Source organism: Anastrepha obliqua, chromosome 2 (genome assembly GCF_027943255.1).
Source record: "Anastrepha obliqua isolate idAnaObli1 chromosome 2, idAnaObli1_1.0, whole genome shotgun sequence".
In the NCBI taxonomy this organism is placed as follows: domain Eukaryota; kingdom Metazoa; phylum Arthropoda; class Insecta; order Diptera; family Tephritidae; genus Anastrepha; species Anastrepha obliqua.
The window spans coordinates 5,448,988-5,465,120 of NC_072893.1; the positions used below are offsets into that span (position 1 = coordinate 5,448,988).

The 16,133-nt window shown below is 36.8% G+C and overlaps 1 protein-coding gene across 3 annotated transcripts in view; it reads right to left on the reverse strand.

The window, feature by feature from the left end:
- The window catches only part of LOC129239590 (pleckstrin homology-like domain family B member 2), a 92,305-nt gene that overhangs the window by 10,357 nt on the left and 65,815 nt on the right, over nucleotides 1-16,133 (reverse strand). For all 3 annotated transcript variants that reach the window (XM_054875200.1, XM_054875198.1, XM_054875199.1), the window contains exons 4-8: nucleotides 13,603-15,632; nucleotides 13,329-13,528; nucleotides 12,341-13,254; nucleotides 12,171-12,279; nucleotides 6,223-6,445 (exon numbers count right to left, since the gene is read on the reverse strand). In XM_054875200.1, coding sequence (XP_054731175.1) covers nucleotides 6,223-6,445; nucleotides 12,171-12,279; nucleotides 12,341-13,254; nucleotides 13,329-13,528; nucleotides 13,603-15,632 — 3,476 coding nt within the window. The remainder of the gene's footprint in view (nucleotides 1-6,222; nucleotides 6,446-12,170; nucleotides 12,280-12,340; nucleotides 13,255-13,328; nucleotides 13,529-13,602; nucleotides 15,633-16,133) is intronic.

The window sequence follows — 16,133 nt, forward strand, 5'->3', positions numbered from 1 at the left end:
ACGTAAATAGTTTCGCATTAGGGTACTCTTTTTTTAAATTAATTTAACCGACATTTTAAAAATAGAAACAAATCGTTCATTTTCAAAACATTGGATTCTACAAGAAAGTTTAATGATAGTTAAAACTTTTAAGAGTATTTGTTTGCAAAATAGCCTGAATCTTGAAAGCCTTTTCCCCACAAAATCTGGAAATCAAAGATTTAATTTTTGAATTCAGCACCTTCAAATTATGTACCAGTTTAAATGAATTTAGACAAATTTGTACGTTTTGCATACTTTATTTTTTTAGGTTATTTTCTGTTTTCGGCCGCCGTAGCCGAATGGACTTGTGCGTGACTACCATTTAGAAAAGGAGTAGTTTCGAATCTCCGTGCTCGAAGCACCAATTTATAGAAAAAGGATTTTTCTAATAGCGGTCGCCCCTCGGCAGGTTCAAAAAAGCTCATAAAAACAAAATCATATATAGTTCGGAGGCGGCGTAAAATTGTAAGTCCCATTTGTGGAAAACGTCAAGATGCGCACCTCAAATAAGAGAGCTCGGTCAAACACCCCCAAAAAAGCGTCAATTATAAAATTTACATATTTTCCTATACCACGTTTAGAATTTTTACTATACTTCATATGCGATGTTACTCTCCCACAAGTCAACCGCCCTAATGCAGTACTTACATATGTATGTTATAAGTAAACGTCAAAAGAAAGTGTACACCATTTATTGACAGGTTTTGACTATTTATTTACTTTTGAATTTCAATGTTCTTTCATAAAAACACAGTTCTTATAGCAGCAAAAACCATATAAAGCAAAGTTTCATTCCCCCGACAGTCGGTTCTACGTTACCGGAACGACCTGGATTTACTATATATCCGGCCAACTACTGTCACTCCAGCAGCACTCCTCGTACATGTATGGGGAATGTTTTTTCAACGAAATTTCAAACTTTTTACTCAGAATTTCTGAAAAATGTTCAATTTTGGTGCAAATTAAAGTTTCAAGGAGGTCAAAATTTTGATTTTTGAGAATTTTTTTAGTTGCATCTTGTGAACTTGTTCATTTAACGCCTACTCTACAATTTTTTATATGCAAGAAAACATCCAGAAAAAATTGTCAAAAATCCACGCGATTTTTGAACTACTTGAAACTTGCACTTTAATTTGCACCAAAATTTAATGAGCTATAAAATAACATTACCCGAAATTGTTCTAAAAATTTTAAGTAATAAGTTTTTTTAAGTTTTGCCGAATTTTTACAAATTTTATACAAAGTTCCAAACTTTTCTTTATATGGTTCCTGTTGTAGCATGAACTATATTTTAATAAAAAACATTTAGAAAATACAAAATTAATATATAAATAGTCAAAACTTATCAATATGTGGTGTCCACTTTCTTTTGACGCTGACAGTATGCAACATATATGCGAGTTTTGTTTTAGTTTCATAGATATCATGACCATCCCCTACTTTTGAAACGTGCGATATCGCCCACCAAATACCGGACGCTCACGTCTTTTCATGCAATTAAATACATACATGCATATGTAAGTATAGTAGGTAGTTGTATGTTTACGTACAACTGAGTATATTATGCAATATTTATGTTTTTATGAAAGTAGGGGGCACTTTTAACAAAATGCCATCATTAAGTAGCATTTCACTTAACCTTTTCACGCTCAATATGACAAAATAGGCAAACATGTGTATGAATGTACATATGTATGTACGCCTCCACTAGTACGAAAATGTCCACAGCCGTGAGAAGTGTTTAGGTACACCCACTAAAACTGCAGCGTGAAAGTGTTAAATTTGTTAGCGCAATATAAAGGCACTTTTAGTAAAAGTTATAGCTTTTTCAATCTTAACAAAAATGTTTACTTAAAATAGCTATTAAAATTTAGATAGTAAGGTATTTCGCATTAATTAAATAGTAAATAATGCTAAAAACAATTCGAAGCTAATTAACAATTTCGCAAGTTATCTGCCAGTTGAAGGTCAAATAAATTCATAATTTACGTCCCTCTCCAATTGCACTTGATGTGAGGCATGGAAACGAAAATTAGCAAATGCTTTTGAAGTAGTGAAGCGGTGGGCAATTACCTGCAGTACATTCGAGAAGTAAAGAGTCAAATTGGGGCCGTTTGGAAACCACAGTTTGATTCTTTGAAATGCAGTAATAGTAATGAAAGAGTTAAGTTTGTGACTCAATTCACCTTCACTTAATAACCTCAAATTGGTTCGAAAACAGAACCTAATAAGTGAAAAAATTCATAAGCCTGGAATTTATAATTTTCACATTTTATTTTACAAGAAATCTGGAATAGGGAAACGTCAAGTGGTGCTTATCAAGCGAATCTAATGTTTCATGGAAAAGGAGTTTCTAGCTACTTATACTTGTGTCATGGGAAGAAAAGATGGCAACGTACAGAAAAAAATGCGAGAGAAACTCGGCTTAAAACGGGTAGAATCAATGATTTTCACGATTTTTAGAAAAGGTAAAGCAAAATATAGTTTAGTCTCTGCTATTATGTAGTGATTGCCTTGATCTATCATATGATTATTCATAATTATATTTCAAGTAAATAAATAAATACAGTTACAATTACGGATGAACTTTTCGAATCATGCTCTAATCGACTATTCAGTATTATAATAAACCGGACAGTCGGTTCTACGTTACCGGAACGACCCGGATTTACTATATATCCGGCTAAGGACTGTCACTCCAGCAGCATTCCCATGTATGGGAAAGTGATAGATATCAAAGGTAGTTAATTTAACACATAATTTTTTACATGGTTTAAAAAAATTAATTTAATTTTAAATTTAAAAATTCCAAGATATTGAAGAGGTTATTAAATTCACAGCGCAGTGTGATGCAACCGAAAAGTAATTGAGGCATTTTTGCTCATTTTATAAATACTATTATAGTACAGAGAATATAGCACACACTTCCATCCCACTTAACCTATCTCTATAAAATGTATTAAACATTAAACAAAGTGTTATTATTGCCATCTAATATTTGTTAACGGTTTCATAAATATAACAATTACGACCGCATGCAGTAATACTTTTCAATAATAAAATAATAATTCAACTTCCGAAGACGCGAATGAAATGCAATTTCGCAGAATCCGTTTAACGACCGCCTGACGGAAGTAAATATTTACCGTGCGCTCAATTTGCGCTGGTTCTGTTTCTTTGCCCACTGCTTGTTATGAATGAATGGATGCGTAGTAATTTTTATTACCATATTTTGGCGAAAAGTGTTTTCCATTTTCGTATTTTTAGCGCATGCAAAGGTACAGGCATTTATTTACGTCACTGTGTATGTGTGTATTTGAAAAATGTATTTTCTCACATAAATGGGATGATGAATCGTATGTGGGATAGCCCGCGATCAGCGTTTTATTTTTACGAAATGGCATATCTGTGCACATATGGCATATCATACGTACATTTACGTATGTATGTATGAATGTGCATAGGTATAGTACGGGTGTTTTTTGTGTTTACGCATTTTCAGTGTAAACAAATAATATTTTGTACGTACAGCGTAAAATATTTCGTAGAAAAATTAATTAATCTGTATTTGAAAATAGTAGAAACTGCCTCAAATTCTGAGGCCAGAACAAACATGTACGAACATATTTACGTATAAGAACATTTAAAAAAACTCAAATAAAAAGTACACCAACTTTCAGCAAAACAGGCTTAGTTTCTCTCGGTTCTTATCCCGGAATTGTTAAAGAGTTGCGGAAAGAAAAAGTTTTAAAACGTGAAATCTCCAAATCTATTCATCCATTTGCTACTTTGTTCGCTTTTTTAGCATCCTATGTATAAAGTGGCCGCCGTAGTCGAATGAGTTGGTGCGTGAGTACCATTCGGAATTCAGAGAAAACGTAGGTTCGAATCTCGGTGAAAGGCCAAAAATGAAGAAAAATATCTGCCGTTCGGATTTGGCTTGAAACTGTAGGTCCCTCTATTTGTGGAACAACATCAAGACGCACACCACAAATAGGAGGAGGAGCTCGGCCAAACACCCAAAAAGGGTGTATGCGCTAACTATGTATATATATATATGTATATATATTATATATATATTTCAGTTTGAAATTTATTTATAAAAATCTACGCTACTATGATTAAATCGAAGAGGGGTCCAAAAGCGGATGAATGATATTTTGAACTGCTAGTAAATTTCTTGGGTGGACAGTAATGGACTATCTGGGTACAACTGTGATAATGACCTATATCCAACATATACATATGTGCATACATATAAACAGTTTGTCAAAAGAATGTTTTTACAAAAGAGAAAATGTTCTTTTTCAATCTTCCTTTTAATTTCACATCATTTATTTTACCGTTGAGCTATCATACCACAGAATCCTCGTTGCAAATTTTGTAAAGAAATTTAAAAATTAGCAAAAATACAGAATAAACCACTTAAATCAATAAAATGTGTTTACAAACTAGGTTTTATTGTAGAAATGAAGAATTAAGTTGTGAATTTAAAAAAAAAATTTTAATTTTAAAATTTTGAATATTTTTAATTTTTTTATTATTATAGTTTTTAAGAGGGAAACAAGTTCATGGTATATCAAAAACACGTTCCTTGACCAGACAAACTCTTTAAATATAATTAGCGGGGCGAAGAAAGATAACGTGACCAGATTGCGCGCTAAATAATCGAAAAAATTATAATTATCACTAAATATCAACAAGAGCTATTATTGCAAATGAAAGTAAGTTGGAGTGTGGAGTTGATATATCGCAAGAAACTGTTCGCGAGTGCTTATAAAATATAAAAGTTGCGCAAAAAAAAAAAACATTGCGCTCACAAGTAAATATAGAAAAATGCCATAAGTCATATTTCACGTTAAGATATTATTTTTGTTTTACGAGACGAAAATTATCCTTTACTATAGAGGTGCCTGCTGTTGTTGTTGTAGCAGCATAAACATTCCCCATACATATACGGAGAATGCTTCTGGAGTGAAAATTCTTGGATATAAGTCTGGGTCGTTTCGGTAACGTAGAACCGACTGCTGTGGGAACGAGGTGCCTAATAGTGTGTGGCGTCAAACCTTAAAAGCCTTGAACAAAGAAAAAATATTACACCAACCACAAAGTAAGGTAAACTTTCGGTGATGGTATGGGCCTGTATTTCTTGCAAAGAAGTTAGACACTTCGTTTTTATTGATTGGCACATGAATGCAACGCAATATCTTAATACTTTGCGGTTCCACTTACACAATACAGCGTATAAATTTGGGTTTGAAGGAAATAAATTACAATTTTTATCAAGATAACGAACCGAATCATAAGGCACTTAACGTAAAAACTTGGCTAATTCATAACTGCGACAGAGTACTAATACACCGCTCCCGAGCCTAGAGCTTAATCTTTTTGAGAATTTGTGGATACACTTGAAAGATAGGAAAGCGAAGTACGACGAACAGAAATGAGTTGCTACAGTATACATATAAATGAAGAATGGGGAAAAGTTGTTGGCGTGTATGACTTAGTTAAACTAATTAAGTCAATGAAAAGCAGACTACAGAGAGTTGTCTATGCTGTAAGTTAACACGCAAAAAATTAATTATATTGAAGTGGTTTTTCAAAAATCATAATTAAAACATAAAAAAATAACAACATAAAAGTGATATAGTGAATGTTTTTGGTTGTAAAAATATTTTCTTGACAAACTGTATTATAAGTTGGTTGAGATTTGCAGACTTGTGGTTAAATGTAGTTTGAAAATAAATCTCATAATCTCATCTAAAACCTTTGCTATCAAAAACAATTTACACGATTACAGAAACCATTGCGAGAGTTTACGCTGTTGGTAAGCCGAAATACGAATAAATATGTTTCACAAAAAGTGCTAAGAGTACTTGCTAATTAGCTTGAACTTATTTTTAGATATTTGCGTATGATATGTAAATATTGCGCATTGACTGGAAGAACACCATAATCCATTAAAACCAAAATATTAGGAACCAGCATAAAGTTGTGAATTTTAGTTCAAACACACTTTTTATTTTATTTTTTAGACAGTTTTTATTCTTTTATAGCCGGCTGTCATTTCTACAAACTTATCTCCAAAAAATATTGTTTTCTTTTTCTGATTACGGCACTCTTCCAGCAAACGGGTGATATATTTACGTCAGTATGTATGATATATTGTACATACGACAAATGATAACAAATGATCCTCACCTGACTAGGTTTGTCCATTGGCATATTATTTACACTCTCAACAGCGGAGCTCTGCGCACATAATACTTTTCCATTTCCAATTGACGAATTTCTCTTTTGCAATGAATTTGCATCTCTTTTGCTATCTTTAGTCAAGCACACAGTCTCCTCACCGCTCTCCAAACGTTGTAGCTCTCGCATTTCAGATTGATTTGCGTTGCTCGGAGAGTTGCTGTCGTTATTGCTGTTAAAAGAAGAAGAAAAAAAACAGTATGAAAACAATGAAAATGTATGACTTAATACAATTATACGAACGTGTAAGAAACTTATAATATTCATAAAAGTTATGACAGATATCTTACCAACAAATCAACCCACAAAATTTGTCCATATCTGATAAAAGAATATATGTAAGACAAAAGTATCCAAACCGTTAGGCTATAAAATCAATTCCTAACTGCAAGCAGAACCGTCGGCACTAAGCGTTTTCTGTGAGCACCTTTCGATTAGTACCTTTTGGGACTAATAAAATATAGAGCAACAGCACATTTGCACATGTCCATATATGTGTAAGTGTGTATACATTTTGGTTGTTTTGTTTTAGTGACTATGTGATTGTAGAGGTCTTGTTGACTTTGGAGTGAATGATAAAGTATAAAAGCACACACACACGCGCATAGAAACAAGCGCAATAAAAAAATTCAATGATAAGAAGTTTTATCAAAAAAATTAACATTAGTCGGCACGAAAAAAGCGCACAAAAAAGCACAAAAGCGCAGAAGTCCGATAGCGCGGTGGTTCGTGCCAAAAATTGAATTCACGCACTCATACACAACACAAATACACATCCTTTGTTTAAAGTATGTAGCTTATGATCGGTCTAAGCTCTTTACGCTCTTGCCCTGCGCTTTATTAGAAATGTTTACCGTGCATTGAAATCGAGCACTCGCAAATTGAACCAAATGTACGCGAAGCGACCTTGCGGTTGCAAAACAAACTATTTTTTTGTTATCGTCTTATGACATAATTTTATTACATTTTTAGATGCGCTCTCATCATCGTACACATAATGGCTTTTGTTTACACTTGCGAATATAACCTCGTTTACTGCTTGTGCATGCAGTCATACAAATTCATATTCGAGTCGATTAAATGATAAGTCACTGCAGCATTTAAAACTGAGCGCCGGATCGCACCGCAGGTCCAGTGAGACCGAAGTTGAACACTGATTTACATATAAGCGGTTTACTGATTGAGTCCAAATTTCGCACTATCCTATCCACTCTCAATTAGTCGAACTTTTGCCACTGCACGAATGTGCACACATTCCATTCCACTGCCATAAGGCGTGGAGACATAGGTACACTTGTATATATGCATGTAGTTGGTGGGCCAATTCAGGGCCTGCTTTGGTTGCACAGCTGTTTTTACTTGTATTCAATGCCTGTGCATATACAGCCTGGGCCGAAGTATTAGGCACCCCACTAAAATACAAATAATTTGAAATATGGCTATCAAAGAGACCGCCGCTTTTTACAAATGTGTCAGTAGTGTATTTAACCTTTGATTACAACAATAAATTATATGGCGCGTAAAGTCTAAAAAGTTGCATTGTTAAAGGTATACTTAAAATATTTTTAAATTTCATAGCCAATGTTTGAATAATCTTTAATGCTAAATTACCAAGCGGATATATGTAAATACTTTACTTTAAGTAGTTTTAAGTGAGGAAGGGAAGTCTCAGGTTGAGATTGCCAATTTGGTGGGATGTTTGCGCTGTGCAGTCGAAATTTGCTATTAAGCGATTTGCGGAGACTAAATCCAAACATAATAAATCATAGTGGTAGAAAACGCTTCACTAGTGCATGGAAAGACCGAAAACTTATGCGAGTCTCTCAAAGATCGTAAAAAAGTCTCTTCTGACCTTGCAGCTGCCCTCTCGGAAGAAATTGGAAAATCCGTTAGTGCTCGAACACCTAAAAGAAAGTTTCTGGAAGTTGTTTTAAAAGGCTGCAAAGCCCGAAAAGAGTCGTGGTTTTCAAAAAAAAAAGGGCTCTCCGATACCAACGGAGCATTGGTCGAATGGTCTGTGGTTTGTGGCCTGATGAATCGAATTTCTAGAGAGGCTTAGTTTACATCATTTTAAAAGACCAAACCATAGCTTATCTATTACAAATCTTATAAAACGATTTTTTTTTTCTTTCCTACAGGTATTTGGAACACTTTCGCGGGGCGAGGGGTTGCCGAAGAATACCATCCAGATTGCGTGGTACCCTCTGTTAAGCATACTTTTACCTTCGTTAACGCACATTTTCGGCAACACTAATTTAGATAGAGTTCAATTCAGGAGTTCAAAACAATGCTCCTTGTCACAAATCAGCGACTACGATGACTTGATTCAAAGACAATAACATTGTTTTGTTAGAGTGGTCAGCACTATTATCCAGATCTAAACCAGATGGGCTAAATAAAGGAACACAGCATAACATCGCAAACAGCGCTGAAAAATGTTTTAATTCACGAGTGGAGCGCCTTAAGTACAGCCGATTGTGCAATGTTTGTACACAGTATGCCACAGAGCATGTTATCAAAGCAAAGGTTGGCCCTACTAATTGGTAATGTTCTTATCACTAATTCCTTTTATTTGTACTGATTTATTAATAAGAGATCAAAAACATCACCTTTTAAAACGAAAAATTCAGTAATTAATGGGTGCCTAATACTTTTGGCCAAGCCTGTATACATTTATATGTATATATTATATGTGTGCATATTTATGTATGCGGCTACGTCTGACTGAAGTGTTCCAGTCGATGAAGCAGTGCGTCTTGTGACAAAGTACACTATGCAGCGATTAACTTAGCCCAGTTGTGACCTACTGAAATACGCGTGTGCTTAAAAAAATAAGTAAAAAAGTTAAGGCAGCAAGCAGCCGGCAAAAAAAATGGTTTGTTTGTAATACTCAAAATTTTTGTGTTGATAACCGGTTCCTTACTGGTATGTCTATCTCTTCCGGGCTTACATATTTGATTTTTAAAGTAAATATCAAATGTCTTATTTTATTTGCTTGCCATTTATTGTTAGTGTATGAATTAAGCTTGTGTAGTGTATGTATATGTTACGTACATATGCACATAAATAGATATGCAAGTATATGTTTATGCGGACACGCCAATACAATCAAAGACGTTATCGCTGAAGCAAAAAATTCGAGATACGAACATTTGTTGACATTTTTGAGAGAGTTAAGGTGGGTGAGGCAACGTTTAAGTAAGTGTTTTTTTTCTTAAATCATGAGTCAGTCAGTTGATAGAAAAATCGCCAGTAGCTGGTGAATACGCGAGAGCGCCCATCAAACTTGCATAGCGCAAAAAAGTAAATCTTTAAGCCCACTTTCGATTTCGCTGAAAAATGGGGTCCATAGGTATAAGTACATACATATGTAAATATGTATTTGCAAAGCCTTATATATACATACATGCATACATATGTATGAAGAAATTTATTTAACATTTATGAAGTTGCAGTACAAGAATTACGAAACGCAAATGTTCGATTCCATTTTTACATAATTCATTTAAGACTAAAACTAATTTAAAAATAATAATAAATATATATTTGCTGACTCTTGTCAAATCTGTGACCAATCCCAGGAGACTCCAATACACTTTCTCCTTGAATGCAGTGCTATAGCACGGAGAAGGTTGAGACATATCGGCCATTTGCAGCCGGAAGAAGAAGGCACATACGCTGAGTCCAACCCAGCTCTATCGTACATTTAGTAAGCGAACTGGGTCAGGATGAGATACTGTGATAAATAGAGGGCACAAAAGACCATGAGTTTGTTGTTGTAGCAGCCTAAGCATTTCCAATACAATTACGGGGAATTCTTCTGGAGTGACAGTCCTTGACCGGATATACATCCAGGTCGTTCCATTAACATAGATCCGACTCACGTGGGAAGGAAAGACTATGGGGTCGAAGTGCTAACCTCCAATAAATCTAAATCTAAGGCTGATTTGCACAAAATTTCCACTTTGTCGACTATTTGCTCCTAAGCATATTTTACTATACTTTACCAGCTCTAATTTTTGAATAACAAAGTTAATTACTCTCAAGTTATGCGCCCACAAAGCAGGTCGTATTTTCATTACAATGGTCGTATTTAGATTACAATTATATTACAATGTGAACGATGCTCGAGTATACATAAGGGAAGATGCCCGAAATTAGATCCATACAAAACGATCACTCCTGCAGCACCCACCAAAAATATTTGGGAATTATTTTTATTAAATTACAGAAACAAACACAACAACACATTTCTTAAACAAATAATATATTTTTTTAGTTATTACGGTGAGATACGGAGACATGCAATCGCGATCACTCATTTGATGCAACTATCATTCATTCATGGGTATCTAAAAATTATTACTCCCTGCAACTAAAAATGTCATGCGAGGTTAACAAGTGGAGTCTCTGCATTATTCGCATAAATGCCGAGCTAATTGAATTTAATCAACGCAACTTTACTTCGAAATGGAGCAGTACACCACTTCTATAGTTCGCACGCAGACTCACACAAACGTTGCTTTAATTGAAGACAATGCAGCAGCACTGTCGTCACCCAATGAATTCCTACATGTTTGAAAGCCGGAAAATGACGTGTTTTTTTTTCATAAAGCAAAAGTAATAACGACTGCATAGTATATAGAAAAAAAAAAAAACTGCTTTCAAATGTGTTCAAATCTATTTACTGCTTACCGTTAAACTTTTTCTTCTACCGAATGTGAAAAGCAACAGTAACTAAGCCGCCATTACTATACATAAGTATGTATGTGGTTAGACACAGCATCATACCAATTTGTGGAAGCGTCTTGAACTTGTCCTACAAGTAGAGGGATCTGCCGTTTAATGTCCCCTCCAAGCAGCTGCAGCGGAATGCTGCCAACTCTCTTTCAAGAGTATTTCATTAGACCGCGTTCATATAGGGAGACTTTAGTTGCTACAACTTTGCGAATTCTCTTTTGGTGTTGACCATCGTAATCACACAACTTGTAAAGGGTGATCAGATTGGAGGTACTTCTTCCAATAGGGTTTTTTGACAGATCACGCGTGACTACTGTCAAACTAAATACATACTTTTTTTCAATATTCATTGACATTTTATCATGGAAAGACTTACGCCTCGACGCTCTAGGAAAAGCCGTAATCGCGCGCTCAGACCAATGTTGTTCAACGATGAGGGCCATTTTTGCCTCAATGGTTACGTCGATAAGCAGAATTGCCGCATTTGGGCTGAAGAGCAACCCGAAGCATTCAAGAACAGCAATTACGATTCATTGGAAAAAACCGTTTGGTGCGGCCTATGGGCTGGAGGAATCACTGGCATCATGGCCGAATTGCGGTGCATTTGCATTTGAAAGGGAGTATCTTTAAAAAACAAATGTCATGAATGGTTCTACACAAAAATAATAAAGATTGCCCAATCAATTTGAATTTTCGTTGTTTTATTCCAATTTAAAATCCGATAGCTCTAAATTGATCACCCTTTAACTGTTAGTTTTTAGTCTAAACTCAACAACAGCATTGAAAAAACGAGAACACAAAGGGTGTTAATTGAGTACGAGCACTGCAAATATCATTTTTTGGCAGCTCTTTTCCAGCGCTACCAATACCAGCATATTTTTATTAATACCAGTTGCTTCATCTATTCGCTTATTACTAACGTTTCCTGAGGAGGACCTCAATTAAAAAAGATTTTACCATCATTTGATATTTCATGTTCAGAATGGGCATTGAATTCGAGGCAAATCCAATGGTAGCAGAGTGCAAATATACTAGGCTATGGCGCCGACCTCTGCTAGTAGTAATCATTAAAAAGTATTTCAAAAATGTCTTCGAAATCTACAGCAAGTGTACACTTTTGAAAAGCTAAACGTTTTAACTCACATATCAGTACTTACTCGATTTCGCCGTTATTCATTTTTAGCAGATATTGAGCGCGTGCTTCATCGTGGCACTTCTTCTTCAAGTCAATTATTTTTTGACGCTCATGCTCAATCACGTGATGACCTTAAAAAAATTAAATTTTTACAATAAGAAATATGTGGAATTCATAAAAAAATGTATTTACCTTGTTGAGCAAGCAGCAATTGGCGATTCCGTTCGATTTCTTTGATACTGTCAAATATTCTCGTACTGGCGCCTTTTGTTGAAATGGGTGCGCTACTGGTCACCTTGCATATACGATCAATGTCGTCCTGCGATGGCACCCGACGTTCCAGTGGATTCACTTCGAAGTCATCATTACCCAGCGTAAGATTAAACTTAACCCGTTCAGCATTTTGCTCATTATTCTGTGTGCCGTGTTTTCCACCTTCGCTGCTAGGCGCTGCATCAAAATGACTAAATGACAAATTCGCATCGTCAATATCGACGACATAAAGTTGTTTACGTTTAGGAGTACTTGTGACTGGCGCTTGAGCTGGTAATTCAATTTTATTATTGAAGAACATATTCTCATTCACACTCTTTGACATTATATCGTCACTGCTGCGTTTGGGGCAAAGCAGTTCGGCTGAACCGAAAAGCGACTGGGACATAACACCTGCGGCAAGATTGTTGTGTAGTATTGGTGAAGCTGAAGATGCGGTGCTGATATCTTCGTCGGACGAGTCCACTTTTAATTCACCGGTAATGTCACAAATGCTGCTCTCAACCGCTTTTAGGTGCTCTTGCTCTATTTTCAGTGCATTACATGCCGCCACTAATTTGGACTTTAATGTTTTCGCGTGCACTGAAGTATTGCCCCAATCCTGACGTTCCAAATGTTGCAATTCTATGCGCTTTTCCTTTATTTTCGCCGACAAGTTCGCTTCCTCATTATGCAACTCCTCGCGATAGGCGTGCCACTCGGATTCTTCTTCCAAGTACTGGAATTCCAGATCCTCAAATGTTTTGCGATCATTTTCCAGCGATTCACTTACATTGTGTAGTTCCTCTTTCAGGCAGTCATTACTTGGTTTCTGCTGCAACATCGACTTCAATCTGTGTAACGAAAATTATAAAATATGTAAAAAAATATGTTTGTACTCAGGCTAAATTGCACATTTTCTACTCACTTCTTCACTTGATCCTGCTTCATTTCAATTGACTGCTTCAGCTTGGCTTGCTGATTCTCCTCCATGACACGAGTAGCATTTCTTTGTGCCTCGAAACGATGAATTTTGTTCTGCAAAAGCTCAAGCTGCGTTTCCAACTCACCAACGGAATCACCCACTGAATTTACTTCGGCAGTCACTAGTGCCTTTTCCATATCCAACTGTAATAATACAAAAGCCATTAACATCGAAAACACTTACACATATTCACAAATGTACAATTTTGAGTTCTCACCTCTCTCAGTTCCTCTGCTTCCTGTTTTTGCAGTTCCGATATTTCATTCTTCAACTCCTGCACTCTTACAACCAACTGTTTTCTGGTTTGCTTAAGTTGCTCAATGTCTTCAGTGTCAGCCAAAATCTGCTTTGTTTTCGATGCCTCCACTTCGCTTCTGGCAGAGGCAGATGTTTTTTGCAAAGAAGCACCGCTACCAGCAATGACGACATTTTTGGCGGCGCCACTATTGTTAAAGCTCATCAGAGCTGTTTTTGAAAACATTCGCGGTGCTGGCGCTGGTTTCTTCTGCAGCTTAGGTGAATTCTGCAACGAGTTCGACTCGTACAAGTTCAGCGTGAGATTGTTAATATTTTTGTTTGCACGCTTTGCTGGCGAGTGTTCAGCAGACGACGGCGCGGTTTTGGCGGCAGCACTAGTCGGCTGATAACGACTGCTCTCTTCGATGGCCTGCATTTCTAATTTCAGTTTCTCCTCAAAAGTCTTGATAAGTTGCTCATATTCACTATGTTTAGACGGCTTAGGTGCGATAGGTGGTGGCACTGCTGAGATAGGCGCTTGACCGTATACACTAACAAACGAATGCTCTTTCTTCGGCGACATACAAGTGGTACGTATTTTGGTACGTGGACTTTGAGGCACATATTTACCCATCACCACGTTTTCGTAGCCAGTCTTTGGTGAACTTGGGCCTTGAGATTGACCACCGATTTCTACTCTATTCTGGCCAACCAAGCGAACATTCTCGTAACCAGATGAGCTTGATACTGGACCGTTATGAGCCTTGACGCTGAGATTGCTATTGCTGCCCGAGAAGGACTGTTGAAGCTGCGTACCGGATAGCTCGTGGTAGAAGGGTGACTTCTTGTCACGTGGCAGTGAACCGTTCGTCTTGATCCGGTTTTGAACTATAGGCGAGGAAGTAAGTGAAGCGGCACAACTCTGATTTTGGCGATCGGAATATTCGGTGCATATTTTCAGCATATCCTCAAGGCGTTCATTCTCTGAGTTGCTAAGAGTTGACAGATTCCTCCGTTGCATACTCGGTGAACTCTCGTATTGCGACCGATGCAGCGGCGAGGAGTTTGTTGAGCTGCTATTAATTTCCGTATTCACACCGTTCATGGGATAGATTTGCAGACCGCCATAAGTGCCTGGTTTCGGGTAGCGATCATAAGCGGGCACATTGTGATGATTCGCACCGCTCGCGCTTCGTAACAGTGTCGTATTATTCACCTTTGCCAAAAACTCACCACCTCCATTTGTGTTTGTGTTCTGTATGAAATTCGATGTGCTCGGAATATTAACATAATTTCCTGGTACATTTTGGACATTGCCCTTTATACTGTTATTTAGTTGATTGTTACGCAAAGGAGTGACATTCTTATCTGCACGATGATTTTCAGCTAAATTTTTTGCGAAGTTCGCATACTTCTGACCCAACACATCCTTTGCGGGCATATTCACAGTCACCAAGTCGGCTGTGAAGACCTTTGGACAGTGCAAACCGTTAATGTCGATTGGCGCCGCAGCCACGTTGTTATATAACGATTTGTTGCTACCCAATATATTCTTCATGGACTCTCTTCCCATTGACATTGACATTTGTACATTTGACATAGGACTGATATGTTCCTCGTAGAAAGAATCAATGGCCAGCGATTGCCGTGCATCTGCGCTGCCATTGCTCGAGCTAAGGCTTTTGGTGGAATCACGTCGTGGCACTTGGGTAAAGTCTATCTGTGGCATTGAGATACGTTCGTTCGAACCCATCGCTGAGCGCATCATTTGGGCCTCGGCTGGATTGTTGAAACGTAAATAATTCGAGTTTCCAATGGTGATCATAGCACCCTGCGTGAGGTTCGTCTCCTGTGTGATCTTCGTACCGTCAATCAATATGCGGGCGTCATGCTCTGGTACGATTGTCACTTCGTTCTCCTCGCTACGATAGATGGTGCAATGAATCGGTCGGACGCCGCTACCATTCAGAGATATGCTGCAAGTGGAAGCCGAGCCAATAGTCATATCACCTAAAGTAGATAAACAGATACAGAGTTGAGTAATATAAAAAATGTAAAATGTGTGTGTTAAAAAGTAAATAATTGCAGCTTAAAATTTAACCAACTTTGTTTCAAATAAAGCAAACAAACCCCGAAGATAAATGTTGAAGAATTACGCTTCTCTTTAAGATGTGTCTTCGGAGAAACTGATTTGGGAAATGATGAGTGACCTTCGCTCGCAGTAACAGTGTCAAAAGTGAAGTCATAAATTTGCCCAAACAAACCAACTACATTCATATATAAGTATTTCGTAAACATTGCTTTTAATTGGATAGGTATGTATATGCATGCCTACAATGCTTATTATGTACACATGTCGCAAAAAGCACACAAAATAAAAGAGGAAATAAACAAGGTGTGGCCATTAAATAACGAGACGGACGCTATAAAGCATTTTATTTTGATTTCATACATTTTTTTCTTGTTCACTCTACTCGGGAGCATAGAACCTCAGACTCTTCCATATATCAT